General features: G+C 31.9%; 1 protein-coding gene across 1 annotated transcript in view; it reads left to right on the top strand.

Annotated features, from left to right (window-relative positions):
* Positions 1 to 339: 339 nt before the first annotated feature.
* LOC113510523 (voltage-dependent calcium channel gamma-2 subunit) overlaps positions 340 to 22,728 on the top strand; it is a 109,154-nt gene continuing 86,765 nt past the window's right edge. Inside the window, exon 1 of the mRNA XM_052903512.1 lies at positions 340 to 658. Within this exon, the coding sequence (XP_052759472.1) occupies positions 583 to 658 (76 nt within the window). The 5' untranslated portion in view covers positions 340 to 582. The remainder of the gene's footprint in view (positions 659 to 22,728) is intronic.

The following is a 22,728-nucleotide window of genomic DNA, read 5'->3' as shown; positions in this document are numbered from 1 at the left end:
CTTAAAAGTGCTTGGGTCGACAAAAGAATGAATTGTTGAAGAAAACCCAAGTCAATAAGCTAGTAAGTTATGATCTAGACCCGAAAAACTTGGCGGCCTCTTTTATGAAATACGACGGTACGAGAAAGCGGTAAACTTTCCAAGTTGGAGAACGCATCGCAGCCTACGGCTGACAGTCCCATAACGTATAACGTTCCTATTGTCATTTAAAAAAAAAAATTAAAAGCATTCATTGCTTTGAAATTGTCGACAAAATTGAGACATTATTTTTATGGTCGAAGAACGAAGTCAGTCGTGTAGATGAAATTCATTTTATTAAAATTGAATAAACACAAGCGAGAGCAACGTAGTAACAAAAATAACACATCTAGGCCGGTCGTGCACCCGCGAATTTCAGTTTCGGCGCAAATTCGTTTTACACGGACGCCGTGATCATATTCGAAATATTTGCAGATGAAAAATGTAAAGCAGAAATACCATCGCGTTTTTAACGAAGTTACGGTGGTTTTTTGTACTTCGGTGGCACGTTTTTAGTAATATAAAGGACAAAAGTGAAACGAAGTGTTTTAGCATCGAAAAATCATGTTTAACCATTCAAGTACATCTTACAGTGGCTCCTGTAATTACATGCCAAAAAGAGATGAAAAATTTGTAAAATGTAAGTCGTATTTGTAATGTAATTGTTTCATTATTGGTCGTGAACTGTTTGTTTTTTGTTTCAGCAGAAACAAATTTTCCAATTCGGTGAATGTATCCACAGACCGCAATTCAATTATCCACTTTAGGTTCATTGAAATGAGGGTTGGAATTAATATTTATAACAAAATTCTACCATAGTTAAAGTCTCTATCTGTAAAGTTATTAAATAGATTCTCAAGTTGGTTACCCTTGGAAATTGTCTAATACCTTTTTATCTATCTTCAATGACTTTATGATATTATTTCTATAGGTCGCAATTAAATTATTCTACTTAATTGTACAATTTTACTGGCTGGATTATTTCTATAAAGATTTAATGAATAATTCCTTTATTGCATTAGTGAATACAATACTTTTGAAATTTATTAAGAAAGACAAAAATATGTAGAAAAGCATCTGTTCTTTTCTCTAATGTAACGAAAGTTGTCGATAATGAAGAATTTCAATGGCGTTCAAAATTAGATATATATAGCGATATCTATATATTTTAATTAAAATATCTAATATACACCCATGTGGCCCCGATATAGAGTAGGCCACCCTTTCCTTTCCCGTGGGTGTCGTAAGAGGCGACTAAGAGAGGGCGAGGGATGAGCGTCAGCGTCCCTCTTAAAACATCTCCAAACTCTAACTGTGGGTGCCAATCCACCTGCGAAGCATGGCAATTACTGGCAAAACCTCCCTAGGAGGAGGCCTATGTTCAGCAGTGGACAGTTAAAGGCTGATATAATGATGATGAAGATAATTTAATATACTGGTCCAATAACCCATATGTTAAAGTTATCCAAAAATATAGGTGATGGACTTTTTTCCGACATTTGAACCGACATCAACGTCTAGAGGAGCTAATATATAGATATTGGATCGGTATCCATAATACCCATGCCTGTTCAAAATGAAAATGAAGGATTTAATGGGATTATTATTTAGTAGGTAGGTATGATTTATTGGGGTTGTTAATGGAACTAAAGATTATCTGCTTAAAGGCGGCAGGAATAATGAGGTTATGCCATAAGAATAAATATGTTATTTAAAATGAGTCATAATATGGATCACGAATGGTAACTATTTATTTATAAAATGGCAGTAGCTTTCTATAAAACAATGCAAATAATGTTTAGTACATCTATAATTATATTCAGAGTTACGAGCAGAAGTACATTCGAGAGTCTAGTCATTATTTTCAGAAACACATTTAGCACTAGTAACAACATATTTTGTTGATTTTCGTGAGTCCGCGTATTGATTTTGTAAATCGCTACATAGCTTCCAAATTTATTAAAATAAATACACATTTGTTTTTTTAAATATGTAAACAGATATTTAGATTCGAGGTTGTTATTTCAAAATTTCCCGGAACAAATGAACGTTACAGTTAAAAAACGATGTTTCACGTATGGCGGAATGTAACTTTGTGATTTGGATGAGCTTTACGCGTGTTTTTACGGTTATTACATCGATTCCAATCTTCATAACAACTGAACCTTTCTGATTTAGTGTATGGTGCTACTTACGAGCGTCCATTTTTTATTCGTCGGTGAATTATGCTATCGACCTAATGGCGTTCCAGATGAATGAGAGTTTAACTTTATTAAAACTGCAAACGTACTATTTCACGTTTGTGTAAATGCTAAGGTAAAAAATAACAATGGAAAAGATAAAGATAGACAAATTTCAAATTGAAATAAAAATTAATGCATCCTATCTCCTTCTTTAATTATTATTTTTATTTTCTTTTTTCTTTTTCTTTTGTCATAGTGTACTTGATTGCCTTGCCTTTGCTTACTAATGTATATCCAGTTGTGACTGATTGTTATTTAAACATTTAAATATCATATAACTATGTATGTATACGTGTTTTCATGTGTACGTATTGTATTTGTATCTACTACGCCTAACAACTCTAGAGTAGGGAGGAAAGGGATTGTTAGTAATGGAGACTGAGAATCCTATTGCTAGCAATATACCCAACCAGGTCGACCTCCTCGCGGTTCTCCCTGGAAACTATTATGGTTAATTCCTGATGAATTCATCATGATGGGCTAACTGGCCTATTTTCATTCTCATCTATCACCCTTCACTGGTGCCTCGCCAGCGTATCCCGTTAGCGCAGGCGGGGTTACCATACCATTTTCACCCATAAAAAAAAACAACTTTAGAGTTCTCCATTGTATGTATTACCATAAACTGTTTCATGCCAGAGAGGGGTCCTGGTGACTTGTGATACGTGTTCTTCGGATACCCAGTTCAGGCACCAGTTCTCTAAAACTTTGCTGTATTTATGGTATTATTTTAAACGTTTCATTGTACTCAAAAAAATTTTGAGATAAATATATAAACGTTATTATTAATTATAATTATTAATTTAATAATGGCATTTTAATTTAGCCTTGCTAACAAAATAAGTATTTAATTAAACTATTTGTATTTTACTTAGAGATATGATAATGATACTTTTATTGTCTTTTTTTGGTAACGTTAGAACCTGTTTGTTGCGACTGGGAATACGAGTTAACCGGGGATAAAAAGTCTTTATATATTTAAAAAATAGCCGAAATCAAAGTTAAGGATAAAAGTAGGTACCATTTGCTTTAATGCAGCGATATTTTAATAATTATTTATGCACTTTGTATGTAGGTTTATGCAATTACTGTATGGTCCCGGTATGGAATTGGGCCACTTTTTTCTTTTCCCGTGGGTGGCGACTAAAGGTCGATCGATGATCGAGGAATGGGTAGCAGCATCCCTCTTAAAACGTCACTAAAAACCTTAATTGCGTTTGCAAACCTGCCTGCCCAGAAAGATTATTACTTCCTTTTGAAGGAGGCTTATGTATAGCAGTGGACAGTTAATGACTGATATGGTGACGATTATTATGTAATAGTGTGATAATGTCTCAGTTGGCACTTTCTACTAGGTGAGACGTCAACTTGTTTGCCATTTTTAATTATATAAAGACACTCTCATTTTTTGCAGTATTATTAAATTATATTAACAATAACATGAAAATAACGTAAATATTGATGACAACTGGAATTTTATTAGGTGAGGTGTATTGTACGTATATAAATGATGTTCAGGGTTCGAGTCTGAAATAGGTATAGTTCTGTCCTTCAAATTTTGTTGTGTGGTTTGCTTATTTGATGTGATTTATTATAATTTATATAAGAAATATTGAACGCGTAGAAAATTCATGCTCTTGAAAAGTACGCAGTGAAATAGGTAAAGCTATAAAATCACATTCGTCTGTGTACAATATCCACATTTAAATTACATTGCAACTTGAACTTTTACTAAGATTTTCTCCATGGGCACCGACGCCAGAAAATTATCAGCCAAGCGCGAAATTAAAGTAGCCGTGAACGGCATAAAATTAACTAAGTCTGTTCTAGAGTTGCACACTTTAAGGCGTTTACATACCACCCCTGTCGCAGATAACAAATATATATTTTACCGGACATAGAAGAATGTATTATTGTCCGAACTTTTCATTTTGTGATTGGGACAGGGAGATGTTACTTTTACAAGTTTATCCCAATCATGAAAAAAAAAAAGAAATATACATTACCAATATTATTAAATAAATATCTTTTAAGCTAGATTTTTCTGGCAACTCCTCCATCACCATTACAACCACCTAGTGTACCAAATTTTATTCTAATTCATATAGCCGTTTAATCGCGATGGATTTTTTTTTATACTATTCAGGTGGCAAACACGCATATAGCCCGTCTGTTGATAAACGTTCACTGTAACCTATGGACGCCTGCAACATTAAAGGGTGTCACGTGTGCATTTCCGATCCTGAAAAAACCATAATAAACCTTATGTGAAGATCTTTATATCGTAGGAAAAATTTCGGCAGGAAGCTCATTCCATAGCCTGAGCATTTGTGGAAGAAAATTTCGCTAAAACCGCACTGTACGCGACTATTTAGGCTTAAGAGTACGAAGATGAGTTTTCCGTCAATAACAACAAATATACAAATATCGACAAACTTACGACAATCTTACAAACTTTCATATTTATAATTTTACAGGATTTTATATTATATATAGTAGTGTTCAACTGTCGTGAATTGCAAACTAAAGGCTGTATAATGGAATTTTGTCAACAAAAATTTTTGTATTCATATAAATTTTTCTCTCTTTTCGACAATGAAAACTACTTAATAAATAATAATAATAATGTTTATTTATTTATCTGACAATTTTTTAAGTATAACTAATTCAAATAATGGAAAACTCACAAAAGTTGTTAGGCGTAGTAGATACACATACGTATACATTACGTACACATGTATACACATATAAAAGCATATATGATACCTAAATGTTTAATTAACAATCAGTCACAACTGGACATACATTAGTAAGGAAAGACAAGGCAATTATGGATACTATGGATACAGAAAGAAAAAAATAATAATAAAAGAATAAAGATTTTACGGGGTAGACTGCATTAATTATATAATAAATACGGAGTAAAATAAAGTAATCAAGGATATTTTATTATGTATTTTTTACAAAATATTTATATGGACAAGTGTGTGACAAGTGTGAAAAATGATAAATATCTTTACAAATTTTCACATAATAGGAATTATTGAATGACGCAAAATTTCCAAACTATAACAAAAGTGGCTATGATCACTCTTTACTCAACTCTGGGAACAGAAATAGAAGGTGACGGTGTGCTCGTTTTTAATTAAAATCAATAAGAATTTACTCCCTTTTTGAAAGGCCCTTTCTTTAGCATCATATTTGGATGAAAATTGGATAATCGTTCTGAAGTTTGAAACTCAAGAAAGAATATATATTTTTTATACTATTGAGGCAGCAAAAAAAATATACTATTGGCCTAATGGTAAGCGGTAAATATAGTCTATAGACATTTGTAATACCAGGGGTATAATCCCATTTTTTGAAAAACCGTATTGTGCAGTCTCGTGGGAAAGCCATGGCTAAAAAGGCCTGGTCGATAACGAGAACTACGATAGTAAAAAGTGGGCGTGGGCATTAATCAATGTTCTGAGAAATTATTTGACTATATATAGATATATCATACAAAGGTGGGCGGAGAGAGGCAGTCTCCTCAGACTTAAGGATGAAATTAACCTAAAATTTATATTTTGTTGAATAGAAATTTCTCAAAGTTCCCATTGTGTTGACAGGAGAGAGATGGAATTGTTAATAATAAGATCTAGTAATCCCATAGCTAGCAATTTGTCCTACCATGTCGACCTCATTGCGGTTTCCCTTGGAAACTATTGTGGTTAATTCTTGATAAATTCGTCACGGTGGACCAGTTGGTCTGCCTACAATATATGTGATTACATTTTCATTACGTCATGCACAGTGCGACACTGCTACAAACACTGCAGTGAGTCTGCAGCTTTAGAGTGTAAGGTCTTAAGGTGGCGTCGGATTTCCCTCTCGTATTCGCTAACTTAGTTTTGTTCTGTTTCATGCAGCTGAATTTGCACCCTTAATTAAATGAAAAGCGTAGTCATTTAACACGTTAGATCACTATTAAGTTAGATCCTTGATGGTGTTATAATAAAAATTTGTAGGTTTAAATCTAATTCACGCATAAATTTCCTTTGTTATTTAAATATAGTGATAAAGATATTTTTTTTTATTTTTTTATTGATAAAGTAAACAATATTCTAGCTATTATAATCACAGTACCAACGCCATAAATTAATATTCCTTCACAAGTACCTGAACATATTTTTTACCGTCATAGTATAATTTTAAAGCATTTCAAAGCACTACATGGTGCAACCTAATCTCACACACAGCAGTATTTTTAACGGAAATAACATGAAAAATTTTAAAGAATAGAGAAATGGTAAGCAAAATTTCACTAAAAATTCCTAATTCTCAACTGAATATTAAAAATCTAGTGTTAGAATTTTTAATATTACATAACTTGCACTCAGTGCCTAGTATAGAAAAAAAACTGTGGCAGTATTGGAACATCCAGAATTTCTAACTAATATTTGCTAGAAGAAAACAGGGGATTGTTATATTCAACAGTAGTAATAAATGTTTAATCATTTTATACATTGTGAGTCGCAAAATAAATAATTATTTAAGTAAATTATTCATTTTGCGACTTGTAATGATGCAATGTATGTAAAAACAAAATCTATCTAAAAATGTTATTATTGTTTACTATAAATGGGAAAGTTTCTAAGTATGATAGACGTTTGTTACTCTTTTACACAACTACTGAACGGATTTGAATAAAATTTGGTACATGAGTAGGTTATACCTTAAATTAGTACATAGGATACTTTATATACTTAATAGTTTACGCGCGCGAAGTTGCCTGTAATACATACATACATACATATCTGTCACGCCTGTCTCTCATTAGGGTAGGCAGAAACAATGGAACGCCAAATGCTTCGATTCAAACAAACCTCTTTCGCTTCTTCCACATTTATCAATCTTTTCATACACGCTCGCCAGTTACGGGTACTTTTACTTTGGCCCTTCTTCAGCACGTCGCCTATTTGGTCAACATACGTCCGTCTAGGGCGGCCCCTACCGACATCTCCATTTTTGCTCAATAAATCGCTTGTAATACATAATATCGAAACATTATAATACATATAAATTACTACTTCTTTCGATAGAAGCTTGAAAATTCACTTCTTGCAACAAGAAACAATTGGATACTATAGGTGTAATTTCCCTCTAACACAATCTAAGCAAATAAGTAATTATACTAATATCAATAGACTAGAAATTACATACGTTATCAAGTAAACATATGCTAGTTATAAAATTTTTTATTTCTTATTATTTTCCAGGCAATAGTTTCCTAGTTTTATTATATTCACAACTTTCCTTTCACCACTTTTTGCAGACAAAACTATGTGTATGGCTTTGTATTTTTTTCGGCGATAACAAAAAGTATCAAAGTTTTTAGCATTTTCAGAATAGGAAGAGGTATATGTCATTATGCCACAACCAAACCTACTATTATTCAAGAGGGCCGCAAACTTATCTACTTAGTGATGTAAAACGACTATCTTAGAGAAAGTTTTACAACTGTGTATCGTTTTATCTGAAACTTTGGAATGTAAATATACCACTTTATAGGTTGTTTACGTTCTGAGGGAGGAATGATGTTCTTGTATTTTTATTATATACAATATTCTAAAAATAAATTTCAAAAAATTCGTGTGTTCATGATTAAAGTGATTTTTTTTTCCGAGGTAAAATGAATTTGTAGCAAAACACAAATTCCCAACAGACTTTATGGTAAATATAAACTAACGATGCAGTGTAGCACTATCGATTCTCAGATTACTAAGGTTGAGAGTCGTTGTTTACAATTTACTATTAGACATCATTATTATTCCCAGAATGATGTCAATGTTTATGAAAAAAATACTTGCAAGTTTTGTTGTATATTTTTTTGCAATCATATCTTCTGGTATTTAACTAAACAATGGAATTTAATTAATTTTCTATGTTTCTCGTGCTGTGTAGTCTCGGCATAAAATGGACTACCGCTTACCCGTGGGTGTTGTTAAAGGCGACTAAAAGAACATAATGGTCGAAAGATAGGCAGAAGAGTTGCTCTTGAATTATCACCAAAGCCTAACTTGCCAACCCATTTGCCTAGCATGGCAAGTGTTGGTAAAACCCCTTAATAGGGGAATTTTCTGCAGTGGACAGTTAATGGTTGATATGAAGATGGTTTTAATGATTCTTTATCTACACCGATTCACTCTCAACCATCAAGAATATTCAAAACCGCAACAATACCCTTTCAATCATCTCTAACATACATCGCGTACTCCATTAAACTGGTCACTCTATTGATATAATGTGAGTCAAAAGCCACGTCGGCATTGCTGGCTGCAGATGTTGCGTTCAACGGAGCATGCCGCTTACATAAAAAACTCCTCTCTCGTATATCAAAACCCTCCATAAAAAGAAAACTTGCCACAAATGGGACAAGCGGTACCTCACTTCTGAACAAGGGACACACACCAAAAAGTTCTTGCCTCATCTTGATGACATAAGTAAGCTGTTTGTTGGTGTTGAGAGGTCGTTCGATCTCACACAGCTGCTCACGTGACATGGATACCATAAGAGTTATTTTAAGCAGTTCCACATAATGCATAATTCCGAGTGTTCGTGCGATAATAAATAATAATCTTTGGAACACCTACTTCAAAGCTGCCCCGTGTTCTGCAAATCTCATCTCCAATACGGATATACTTGCCAAATATACAGAATTAACATTCATTTTGACTTGACAGTCATTATTTGAAAGTCGGGCGTGCTGGTTTTTTTTTTTTATGTATTAGGCAACATGAAAACCTTAAGAAATTAAATGGTACCTAATTATTGTATGTTATTGCTGCTGACTACTATATCCTCAAAATTATATGTAGGAAAGGTTTATTATATATATAATAATTATATATAATTTATTAAATAAATAAATATAAATATACATTATATGTTAATATCGCACATCAAATTCTACGACAAACTTTTACTGTATCAAATCGCAGCTCTAGTTTGTACGAGTATAAGCTAATAAGTACAAGTGTGCGCAATCAACAAAACTAAGAAAATCAGCGATTTAAATAAAAAAAAATTCTTTCCCGTTGTCTAGTTGCAATAAGGTTTTAAAAATGAACATTACTTTTAAAAATATAACAATACTTTTTATGTATCTAAATATGTATAGTATACCTGTGTATAAGATCGTAATCAGTTCTTAAAAAAAAAAAGTTTTTTTCAGGGTCGGCGACGCACGCGTCATGTCCCTAGTATTGCAGGCGTTTATAGACTAGGGTAACCGCTTACCATGAGGTGGGTATGTTTTTTTATACCATCAATGGTATATTTGTTTGCCATCTCAAGGTGGCAAACAAACATACCATTGATGGTATAAAAAAAAATTAAGAAATTTTGATAAAAAAACATATTAAATAATATGAACAGAAAGAGAAAGACAGAAATACGATAATCTGAAAAAAATTGTACATACAATGTAGTTATTAGCGAATGATGTTAGAAAAATATTTTATTTATATTTGATATGATTATATTTACATTCATTTCTGTCAACCTATAGAATTAAATATTAAATCTGCTTTTTTTTAAACCTTAGTATTCTAAGTATTCGTAAATCAACCTCGTTTATTATATTATAATCTGCTTTTATAACCGTTTTGTTTACGTTGAGATAGTAACCACCAAACGAAATCTTATCTTAACATCACTCTTTCACTCAACGTTCTTTATTGCTAGTCAGTATACAGTGTACAGAATCTCTTTGTCTTTTACCCAATGTTGGGTGGTGTAAGTCACTAGACATTAATGCAAATTCCGAACGCATAAATTACGATTGAAATCAGTTATGTAAATTATGATAAATTTCTTTGCTTATTCAAAACTGGTGGTATCCCATAGTATATTGATGTGTAGTGTAGATGCCATATCTTACATGTGTTAATTTTAGAGATTATCTTTATTTTCAAAAAAACTTACAAAATGAAAAGATTAATTTTTTTTATAGAACTTAGAATGGCAAACAAGCTGACGGCTCACCTGATGGAAAGTGGTAACCGTCGCCTATAGACATGAACAGTACCATGAACATAACAGAGTATACTCTTTCGCCCATGATACCCCCCATGCGTTGCCATTCCTGAGGTTTCAGGTGTTATTCCTCTGTACCCAGTAAATTTCCTTAGTTCACTGAATTTTACTACTTCTATTACTTATATTAGGAGTCAGAAAAGTTACTTTACGATACTAATAACGTGATAATATATTCATGAATGAGTAATAATCGTATTAATAACTTCTCTTTGAATATAATTTTAGTGAAATAATTACAAAAAAAGTAGTAAAGCAAAACAAGTATAAGATGAAATTAGATTGTCATATCATATCAGACGTTTACTGTTCACTGCTAAATATAGCCCTCCTCCGTAAGAGGAGTTTATCCAGTAGTTGCCACGCTTGACTGACAGGTTGGCAACGATGTTTGGCTTTGACGATGTTTTAAGTAGGACGCTGCAACCTATTCCTATTAAGGTTCCTTAGTTGCCTCTTACGACATCCGCGGGAAAGGAAAGGGTGATTCATTTTATTCCGAAACCACACGGAAAATTAAAAATTATAGCTTAAATTATATTATCCTTTTTTCCAAATTAGACATACCTGAAATAAATGAGCCTATGTAGCAAGTAGGTTCTGTATGGTTGAACTAATCATAGGATGTAGGCTAGTTTTTATTCCGGTCAATCAATATATACATGAATGAAGTCGAGAGTAAAAAATTATAAAAATAAATATATAAAAAGTTAAACGTAGGTAAATTTGTCCGCTTATACCATCCACCTAGAACTTATCACTAGCGCAAGGTATGTTTGTTATTACTGTTTGTTTGTAGATAGGTATCCACGCTACGGTTGCATTAGTTAAGGACTGGGACATTCTTCAAAGGCGCGTTTAACTTTCCACGACTGTTGGCAGTCCTTTATTTAGTTAACCCTTTAGCTAATCAACAGATAAATTTTCAAAGGCAACTCTTTATTTTGAACTTTGATAAAAGAATTTTCCTGTTATAATTATACTGTCCACTTTCTTAGTTATGGAATGTTTCTTTCAGAAATAAGTTGGAGCGTTTGTAAAATGATACTGATTTATGTTGGATACTTATTTTTTATGTTTACTCTTGCTGTTTTCTTAAGCAGGCAATATTTTTAGCAGCTTGCCTACTGTTGTATATTTGAGATAATTTATGTATTAATTTTACTGTGACTTTAATAAGGTTTTTGTCGTTTCGTGTATATACGTAGTCTTAGGAAATTATTGAAGTATATCTAGTAAATATTGTTTAAAGAAAAAAGAAATTATTCTTATTATCGTTTAGGTTGTATGTTTTGTTAATTAATAACACTTTTGTCATTACTTTTGTTATTGTCTGAATATTTTTATATAATATAAGTTTATGAATAATATAATAAATATATTTTAACAAAACGATTAGACTTAGTATAAATGAACGAGTTTTGATTGTAACGTACAACATAATTACTTAACCAATAATATAATACATACGATATAATCTATTATATAAAATTCTGTAGTTTAATTCTTAGACTTTTAAATCGTAAATTTTACAATTTCGTCATGTTATTACTTATCATTATATTTCAAAAAAATAAACGTTATTAAAGTTAAAATCTAAACTAAATAAATAGTATACCTTAGTTGCATTAAAATTAAAACATAAACTAAATAAAGAGTATACTTTATTTGCATTTTGTAAAATTTTATATATATAATTTTAAACTTCGTTAAATACTACGGAAAATGTGATCACATGGACTATTAAAATGCCGTTTCGAAGTCAAATAAAGATTTTAATGCATTAAAAAGATCTATCGGAACGATCAATGCGAATATGAGGGGAACATAAAATAAAATTGGATGTAATAAAACGGGTAATACCTGGTGGTGAGGCCGGGGAGCATCGTATTCCTAGAGCCATAAGGTAGGAGCTACAGAATAAGCGATTGTTTTTTTCGCAGTTGACTTTAAAATATTAATATGTAATAATTTTTTCGTTGAATCCAAGTTATAAATTTGTAATAAACTCAAGTTGCCAAGTTTGTTTTTCCCAGTTCACTATCAACGTTGTTTGCCATTATTGTGATATAAATAATCCTAGAATTCTTTTACTTTATATAAAAATGGAATGGGAATCATAAGCCTCTTTTTGTCATTTTTCTCCCAAATGAATCTTGGGCCCAAATAACGGCAAAAGCTTTTGGGATATCCATATCATCATCTCCAGTTGTGAAATCAGTATGATGAACTTAGGATTGTCTATCGTGTTATGATTCACATTTCTTTGCAAAAAAATTTTAGTTAACAAATAGATCATTTCTTTAACTATAAGAAGCAGGATAATGGGATTATTTCGTGGCCACATTCTAACAGTTAGACATGGAGAGAACGTCGGTTATATCCTTGGTCCCAGTTCCCAGGTTTATATCGTTAGGTATGCTCTCATGCATTAAGCCCAATCTGTATGAATCGCTTTATTATGTGAATGTGTCCTTTTTTTACTCAGCAGTTAGCGATAAACTCTATGGACATTGGCGCTTAGGCTAAATCCTTACTAATATTATTACAGATGTGAAAAAGTGTTTGTTGCTTTTTGGTGCTTTAACATATACAGATAAGCCAAATGTTTTAAAATTTGGCGTATATTATGTATAATATTTAGAATAAAGAAGAATATAATAGATAATTTTAAATATCGGCTACAAAAACTCGGCTTTGCTTATTTAATGGTTTTCACTATTTAATTTTGCATATATTAAGCGATATATTTGCCAATTCTTAAAGAATTAGGAAAGTATTTTTGCATTCGGTTTATACTTTTATATTAATATTGTTACTATTTAAGGTGGTATTTTTTGTGGAAAAAAATCCTATAATATATTTAGATGCTTTAAAATTATTGTTAAATCGTAAAATTTATTAATACACAATAACATGAAACTTCTCTACGGGGAATATATTGGTTAACATAATTGGAAATAGTAACTGTTGCCAAAGACAACACTGTACCATGAGACCGTTTGAAACTCCTGAGAACGTGCTATGCCTTCTAAGTCAGCATTTTCACTAGCCATCTTACCTTATACATTAAAATAAAATAAATCGCTATTTCACACTAAAAATAAGGTTAGTTTATAAGTAGTAATTTCGCGGATGTTAAATTGTAATAAGTAAAAAAATGGATAAGAGTAAACATTGAAAGAAGTATACGCGGATGTAATATTGACTCGAATTTTAATGAAATACTGCTCATAGTTAACTGTATATGAAAGGTGAATAAATAAGATTAGATTGATTCTATTACTTAAATTTGTTTATTATCTCTTTTTCATTAGACATTTTATTTATTAGGCGTTTTATACAAAACTACATACGGTCAATTATTGAGAGTAAAACACACTTTTTTCGGTTAATCGCATTTACAGACCATATTGTCACTGTATTCGTTAATGACGGCGTGGCGTCGTTAATAACATGTCATAAAAAACTTCATTTACTATTTAAAAATAAAGCAGATAATGAACATTTTTAAAAATAAGACGAATAGAAATTAACTTATTAAGATTAAATTATTAGAAAAGAAAAACAAACCTTTTATTCTAGTTGTTTGTTTACTTTATTCCAATAAAAAGATATTTTTTACTTATGAAGATTGTTTATATACTATACGGACATTTCCCTAAATTCATGCTAAGAAAATTAATGAATATACAATAATTAAAATACGTAGATATTACAAAAGATGGCATTCAAAGGAAATGAACTTATGCTATAGGAAGTTTTCATGAGAGACATTAACAATTAAGAACTAAAAAAACAAAGAACACAATATTTATAATTATTTTAAACAAGTTTTTACCCGCGACTTTGTCCGCGTAACAGGGATTCAGTCGCAGGAATAAAAAGTCACCTAAGTTCTTCTTCATTTCGTGTACACGTTCTTATACGTGTATACCAAATTTCATAGGGATTAATTGAGCCCTTAAGATGTTAAAAGGTATTAAAAAATAAATAAACTGTAATATTTATAATATTAATACCAATGTCCTCGTTTGATTATTTAAAGCTTCATTACAATAATTTTATATTTCTAATAGAAAATAAATAAGGGCAGTACGCATCTTCACTAGAAATGATGACATATAACGAAATTGCATTTGGCAACTAATTATAGTTACTTCCCCGTAGTGTAATTGGAACGTATTAAAACCCGACTATCTGAAGGATATTATAGGTTAAACCTCGAATTATGGGTTGAACTCGTATCTCCTCACCTATTTCCGAGAAACAGTAAGATGCCGTTTGCTTTATCCGACATACTTAACATATAATATATTTGTGTATTACATATATAAATACTAGCATTTACCCGCAACTTTGTTCGCGTGACGGTGTAACGGTTCGTCATATGTGTAAAAATACACTTAACGCCATCTTGTGGAGAGGTGTTGAACTTGCAAGAAAATCAAATAATAAATTAATATTTAAATGTTTACAGAAAATGTATAAGGCTAGAAAACGATCTAACAAAATTAATACTATATGAATGTCCATTTTATATTAATTTATGATGTTTGATACTGATGCATTGTTAAATAGATGTTCAAAATGGTTACGGTAACCACTTTCCATCAGGTGGGCTGTATGCTTGTTTGCCATCTCAGTGGTACAAAAAAAATTTTATGTCATAATGGATCCGAATTAATAACACTACTATTTTCATATGAAAATCGTAAATGTTACAAAATTTATAAATTAGAAATTTAATTTTAAATTTTGATTGGATTTAGTGACCTTATAGGCATACAATTAAGACTTAAAATTAATTATTTCTCTTGCAAATTTTACAGAAGTATAGGAAGTTGGAAACATTCATCTACATTTTTACGTGAAGAGGGTGCTTTGCGGTATATAAATTAATAGAAATTCATTGATTATAAGATATGATTTTATGATAAAATTTAGTAATAAAATAAGAACGCATTATTGTGAAAATATAATTACGTAATTAACTTTGAAAAGAAAAATCTATTTAATCGGACATTAAATTTACTACCACAGATAAACTATGAATTGAATGATATTTTATGTACGTAGGTGGGAAGAATTTAAGTTTATCTACTGACTCTCTTCCTACGGGTTGATCTACTAATACCTGGCTACGGCCTATTCAACACTTTTAGTAGCTCTCTTCCTACGGGTTGATCTACTCATACCTGGCTACGGCTTATTCAACAAACAATCTTAGTAGCTCTCTTCCTACGGTCAATCTACTCATACTTGGCTCCGACCTACTCAACATTCACAAAACCTATCTTAATCCTTGAGTATTCTTGGTATTAAATAAATTATACAAAATTAAATATGCTATGTTTACATACAGATGTGGAAGGTAAACCCTATTCTACATATTTATCGGGCTGTCTCCACGGGTTGATCTCTAATGTCACAATGTAGTGCCGAAACGGAGCCTCTCCCATCAGTAAGTTCTGGTGTCTGAGTGATCTAGTGATTTCAGTCACATCTCGGGCTTTCTCCACAGTTTGGTCTTTATTGTCACATTTGAGCCGAAAGGAAACCCCCATAAGTAAGCTCGTGACTGAGTGATACTGGGACTTCAGTTTCGACTACGTGCTATATCTTTTTTTTTTTTTTTTTTTTTTTTTTTTTTTTACAACACAGGGGGCAAACGAGCATGCGGCTCACCTGATGGTAAGTGACTACCGCCGCCCATGATCACCCACAACACCAGCGGCATTGCAGGTGTGCTGCCGGCCTTTTAAAAAGGAATATACTCTTTTCTTGAAGGTTATGTTGTCGTATCGGTTCGGAAATACTGCTGCTGGAAGTTGATTCCAAAGAATGGTTGTGCGTGGAAGAAAGTGCCTTGAAAAACGCACGGTGGAAGACCGCCACTCGTCCAGATGATTGGGATGAAACTTTAGTTTGTGGCGGGTTGTACGGTGGTGAAAATCAGCAGCAGGTATCAATCCGAACAATTCCTCAGAACACTCCCCATGATAAATTCGGTAGAAGATGCACAGAGATGCAACATCTCTGCGCAGTTTCAATGGGTCAAGTCGGACAGTAAGGCGTTGACTATCGATAATTCGAGCCGCCCGACTTTGAATGCGGTCTAACGGAAGGAGTTGGTACTGTGGCGCTCCTGCCCACAGGTGAGAACAGTATTCCATATGCGGCCTGACTTGGGCTTTATATAATTTCAGGCGGTGTTCTGGCATGAAATATCGTCTCACCCTATTGAGCACTCCTAACTTTTTGGAAGCTATCTTAGCCTTCTCCTCCAGATGACCGCAAAACTGGACGTCGCAAGATATATCAACGCCCAGAATTCCTAGACTTGACTTTTTATCGAGGGAAGTGCCCTGAAAGTGAGGAGATACGACAAACGGCGTCTTTTTTGCGGTAAACGCGCAGACTTGTGTCTTTTTGGGGTTAAATTGGACAAGATTTTGTTCACCCCAGATCGAAACTTGATGGAGTGAAGTTTCGATTTCAGACACAAGTCTATTCCGGCACTCATCGGTATGTGCCCGCGAGATCTTTGCATGACCGGTATATAATGTATCTCCTGTACTGTCGTCCGCATAGCAATGAATATTACTTATCTGTAACATATCATTGATATGCAGAAGAAACAGAGTCGGAGATAGTGCTATATCTACGGGTTGATCTCTTAATGTCACCTTATAGGACCGAAAGGGGTTGCATCCAAAGTAAACTCTCGTGTCTGAGTGATCCCGGGACTTCAGTTTCGATCCTTTGCCATTGGCAAAACAACTACTCTTCTACTGGAAGCATTGTAGGGCTGGTGGATCCATTATAATGTTGATGTACTAATGTGCTTTTGATTTGGTTTGGAACTGAGAATACTCTGTACTTCCCTACCTACCCAGTGCATTATGCATCTTCAATATCCCTGTCTTTTCAAGAGGAAGAGCTAAAGATAGTTGGAAAGTCTTCCACTGGTTAGGGCGTGTGGGGGGCTCGACCACTCCTTTATTTATTTTTTTACAATTATTTCGTAATTTAATAGTAAATTAACATAACTTTTTAGTTTCATGAAATATGAGTATAATTCATTAATTATTATTAATGCTAAAGATTTATCAATCATCTTCATCGATGAACTCCTATCATATACCAATTAAAGAACTTCTTGGTTATTACGTACACAACGGGTCCTACATTATTAGACGATCACACATTTATTAATTAGGCCAAATGATCGAGTGTTCACTATAATGATCTAATTATATTTATGTGTTTAGGGTTTAAAAGGTTGATGACCTTTATTTACTTTCCAAAAAAAATCTGTAGGGCGGGGGGATCATTACAACGGGGATGTGTTGATTGACTCGTATTATTTATACGAGTACTACTTGTTCTTTCATGACGATTGGAACCACTAACACGATAAGGGGCAACAAACAAACAAACTTATTTTCACATTTATAATATTAGTAACAATTTCGATATCTTTATGCTAAATCATCATCATTTAAAAAAATGATATTAAACAGTGCTATCTAGCTCTAAACTAAACAGAGCTTTTAATGATGATAAAGAACTACCGATTTAACTTGCATGTAATTTGGTCGAGAAAACTCGACTAGTTTCGGCACTATTCGGGACCATTAATCTTGAGCAGCTCTGAAGCTAGCGCGAGCCTGACTCGCGTAAGTTAAACCTGTAGTTATTACATTAATATATAATGTGTACTTACGAAAGTTTTACCAATAAACAAATTTTGTTCTTGACATATATACATTACATAATATTAATACAAACAATAGTATATGGTATGTATGTACGTATATGTACAACGTAGAGATGAATACAAATGTGTATGTGTATATGTGAATACAAATGGGATCGAATCCATAATCGTTTAAAACTTTAACAGACATTTCATTTAAATAATATTATTTTCAATACTTAAATAGGGCTTAATTTTTATTATGTTTAGGTTCTTGACAGAACGTTAGATACTCTCAATCTATTTTACATATCTCCCCGTTTTGCGTAGTCAAAGAAACCCCGTGGACTTGTTCATTTACGAATATAATTATGACTTTGAGAATTATTAAAATATAAAACAAAGAACAATGAAGACATTTGAATTAACTTCATAAAATATATTAATTTTGATTGCCAGTTTTATGTTATACATGTCACAAGGAAAATATATTGTAAGAGATTTCGTGAAATAACTAGGGGTACCACGAAATCGTGTAGAATATTCAGTATTTATAATCTATTACGTGTTATTAATAAAAACATTAAAAAATTGGCATATTTCCAGAGTTACATTGTTTACTCCTTAAGAATTGTTTTGTTAAAATAATATTGTTATATCAGCTGTCGACTGTCTACTGTTGAATATAAGCCTCTCCCATAAGGGGGTCTTGCCAGAAGTTGCCACGCTTGGCAGACGGGTTGGCAACCGCAGTTAGGCTTTGATGATATTTTAAGAGGGACGCTGTTGTCTATCCTTCGATCAATAAGTATAAATTTAAAATGATGTAATAATATGAATTTATTCTGTTATCTCTATTATGATAATTTTTTTTTTCATCAATAATATGCGATTATTTAAAAAACTTAAAGTTCTCTCAAGAATTCACTATGCACTCGTACATAGTTACATTTAATGTTTTAGTAAGAAGAAATAATGTATAAGAATATTCGAGATTCCTTTGATTTGGTGGTATCCCTAGGCATTTCACGAAATTTCTTTTATGTTCACTTCACTGCGACATACTGATCTATTTAATGTATGTACGTTTAAAAAGAGCGTCCTCTACTTGACCGAATTAATCGTATTGTGAAAAGAAGGAAAATTAAAAGTACCATAACAATACGTAAAGAAAACGGAATAGAGTATGTCATTGTGTTGAATCCCCGGAAATCAGGATACAGGCTAAATGCAATTTGAGTACAGATAATCTGTTTCTAATGGAAATAGTAGAAACGGTTTTATGTATGCGCATATTCGGTAATGTCAGCTAATATTAACGGCAATGATCAAACTCTATGGTTTCCAAATAGTTTCGTTAGCATTAACTATCCGGTTCGATAGCTAAATGTTTCAGGGCGATATCTGATCGGATTGTTTTAATCGCTTATAGAATTTAAGGGACAAACTGGTTTGAGTGAAATACCTACTAGTTTTTCAACCATGAGTCGACCTATTATTATATGAACATTGTACGATTTGGTATATTGGTTATGCAACACTTTAACACACCTCACCTTCTAGAGGACGCGAATTTGATCTCTGCACAATACAAATATTTGAATTCATCAATATGAAATAATATATTCATGAATCTTTCATTTATGCATAATATATATTTAAAAAAATATTTAAGTCAATTATAATTACACAAAATTATTAATATAGTATATATTAAAAATGTATTAAAATTTCTTTAGGGTCGCCAACGAATACGTGACACCCCTAGTGTTGAAGGAGTTCATAAGCTACACTGACCGTTTTCCATAAGATGGACTAATATGCTTGCTTGCCACCTTCGTGGTATAAACAAAAATAAAAATAGTATAACTAATTATAATTATAGTAAATTATCTGGTACGCATAGTTTATATTACGCTAAAATTATGATAGAGCTTAATATGCTTTATCTAGATTGCGATTAAATGGCGTTGTTATGTTTAAGGGTATTTGTTATTATTATTACATTTTTCATAGTACTGGAAATGTAAACAAGCTATCTGTATATAGCAATATAAAATATAAACCTTTAGATAAAAGTCAGTCATAAGTAATACAATTAAAAATAAAATTTTATGCGCTTTCTATCTATCTATAACAAATATAAATTTTAATGTTTTTATGTAATAAAGTACATAATATAACAATAATGATCATTTTTTATAATAGCACTAGCTGTACTTCGCGGCTTCGGCCATGGTTGTATCGTAATATTGAATAGCCTTCATCTAGAAATGATATTTAAATGCAATATTTTTTTTTAAATCCAACTAGCGCGATTAATCAAATAAATAAACACATTCCCTTTATATATTATATTAGTATAAGTATTTAATTAAATAAATACTTATATCAGCCGTTAACTGCTGAACATAAGCTTCTCCTTATTGGAGGGTTTGCCAGTAGTTGCCACGCTTGGCTTGGCTTGACAACCGTAGTTAGACTTTTGGCGGTTTTTAAGATGATGGCTAATACCCATCCTTCGATCATTAAATTCCCTTAGTGGACTTTAACGGGAAAGAAGGGGGTATATGTACACATATTAAAACAAGTAATTTTAAGACTATTATATAAAAATGAATCGACTTTAACAGTAAGAATTATTATGTGAATAAATGAATAATTATAGCTAAAGTAATGGGACTAAACCCAGTTGAATTCTAAGACAATAAATATGATCAATTAAAAAGTGGCAACACACTAAATATGAAAATTCGATCCAGATATAATTTTGTCGTTTTTAAGTAACTTCATTAAAAGATAGATATGTAAATATAATAACAATTAGGTCTAAACCTAGAAAATACGTTTAGTCTAAACAAAAAGATAACAAAATTAAGTGGATTTTTCTCTTAATGCTTACAGTATAAAAATCTAATATCTAAAATAATTTATTATAATCTTATTTTTTTTTATACAACTTAGAATGGCAGACAAGCTGACGGCCTACCTGATGGAAAGTGGTAACCGTCGCCTATAGACATGAGCAGTACCATGGACATACTGTTTCGCCCATGATACCCCCCATGCGTTGCCATTCCTGAGGATTCAGATGTTATTCCTCTGTACCCTGTAAATTCACGCCATATCCCACCCTTCAAACCGAAACACATCCATGCAAACACAACTGCTTCACGGTAGAAACACGAATATTATATAAAATGTATGGGCCTACGAACTTCAGAGCTATAAATCATATAACGTTACATCCTACATCCTCATGAAGGGTTTAACAAATTACTCGTGATTAAAATAACTAACGTCGGCGTAAACTGTTCATTGTTTCATTAGACAACACTGACAGAAACTTATCCTTGTCGCCCGAGGCGTCAGTGTCAATGATTTCACTACCCTTAAGGGTATAATATTCTTGGCATTCTCAAATTACCTAAAGGGGGAGGCACTCAGAAGGGTTTAATCGTCCACCCCTTAGAGGACCTTAATGATAATAAATTCAATATCCGCAAATCATGGTCTCAACGATAATATAATTTGCTTTTACGAGGTATCTATTTAGAGGTCATGTAATTATTAGTATAATGTGTAGGTTGTTCAAAATGACCCTTCATAGATACTAATAATTATAATTTATTATAAAAGGAAAATTAAAAAATAAGTGAATAATGACAATATTTAATATATCACGGCAATAGACTGCTTTTTTATTTAAACTTAATGTGATTAATATCATAAAGAAAAAAGAACTAGCATATTTATAAACGGAGGTTATAGGCCATATCCAGATGTAACACTATATGAAAATTACGATGTATAATATTTTTTTTTTATCACCAAGATACATAAAGAACCAAACTAATTTATTTTTATTTTGTTTTTATGACGACAAAGATACACCACTTTATAACCAAAAGAAAAAGTATTTTAAAATTGTAACAAATTTAAAAATTTACAGTTGCAGTTTAAATTATAATTTACCGTAAAAATTACTTCGATCTTGATCTTAATATAATATATTCACAGGAACATGGAAAAATAAAAAATAAAATATATATCTGTTGTCAATTTAAAAAATAATCGTTGGTATAGAACTAAATTATGTATTCGCAAAAAAATGAAAAAAAAAACACTTCCCGGCTTCTTTTCTTTAAGAAAGAACATATACCTAGAAAAAAAACCTAATTCAACACTAATATGATATATATGTATTATTATTTTAATTTATAATCATAAAATATTAAAAGAAAATAAAATACTTCTATGATTAAATTGAAGAAACGAGTTCTAATAGTGGAAATTTACACAGCGCTGTGGCCTTCGCAATCTTAATTAAACTGAAAACTGGCCTTACTTGTTAATAAAATTATTCCTTTGAAAATATACTTTACAAAATAGAAATTTTACGACTTTGTCCTATCTTGTCCTTTTTATTAGGTTTTAAATATGTACTTTTTTAGTAATATAGGATAATAAGCTATAACGGGGAAGACCTATGTCCAGTTGTGAGATGTTAATGGTTCGTATTAGATGAATAACTTTTTTAGTATAGTAATGACGATTTTGATCTATAACATAAACTCGATAAGCAAATATTTATATGGATTTTTAGTAGTATAAAAACAAATTAAAATAGCTGAAATAAAAAAAAAAAAACCAGCTTACAACGATTTAAACATGACTTTTTTAAGT

This window comes from Galleria mellonella, unplaced genomic scaffold (genome assembly GCF_026898425.1).
Source record: "Galleria mellonella isolate WM207_F2 unplaced genomic scaffold, CSIRO_AGI_GalMel_v1 utg139, whole genome shotgun sequence".
NCBI lineage: Eukaryota > Metazoa > Arthropoda > Insecta > Lepidoptera > Pyralidae > Galleria > Galleria mellonella.
This window is presented reverse-complemented; position numbering and strand designations above follow the sequence as displayed.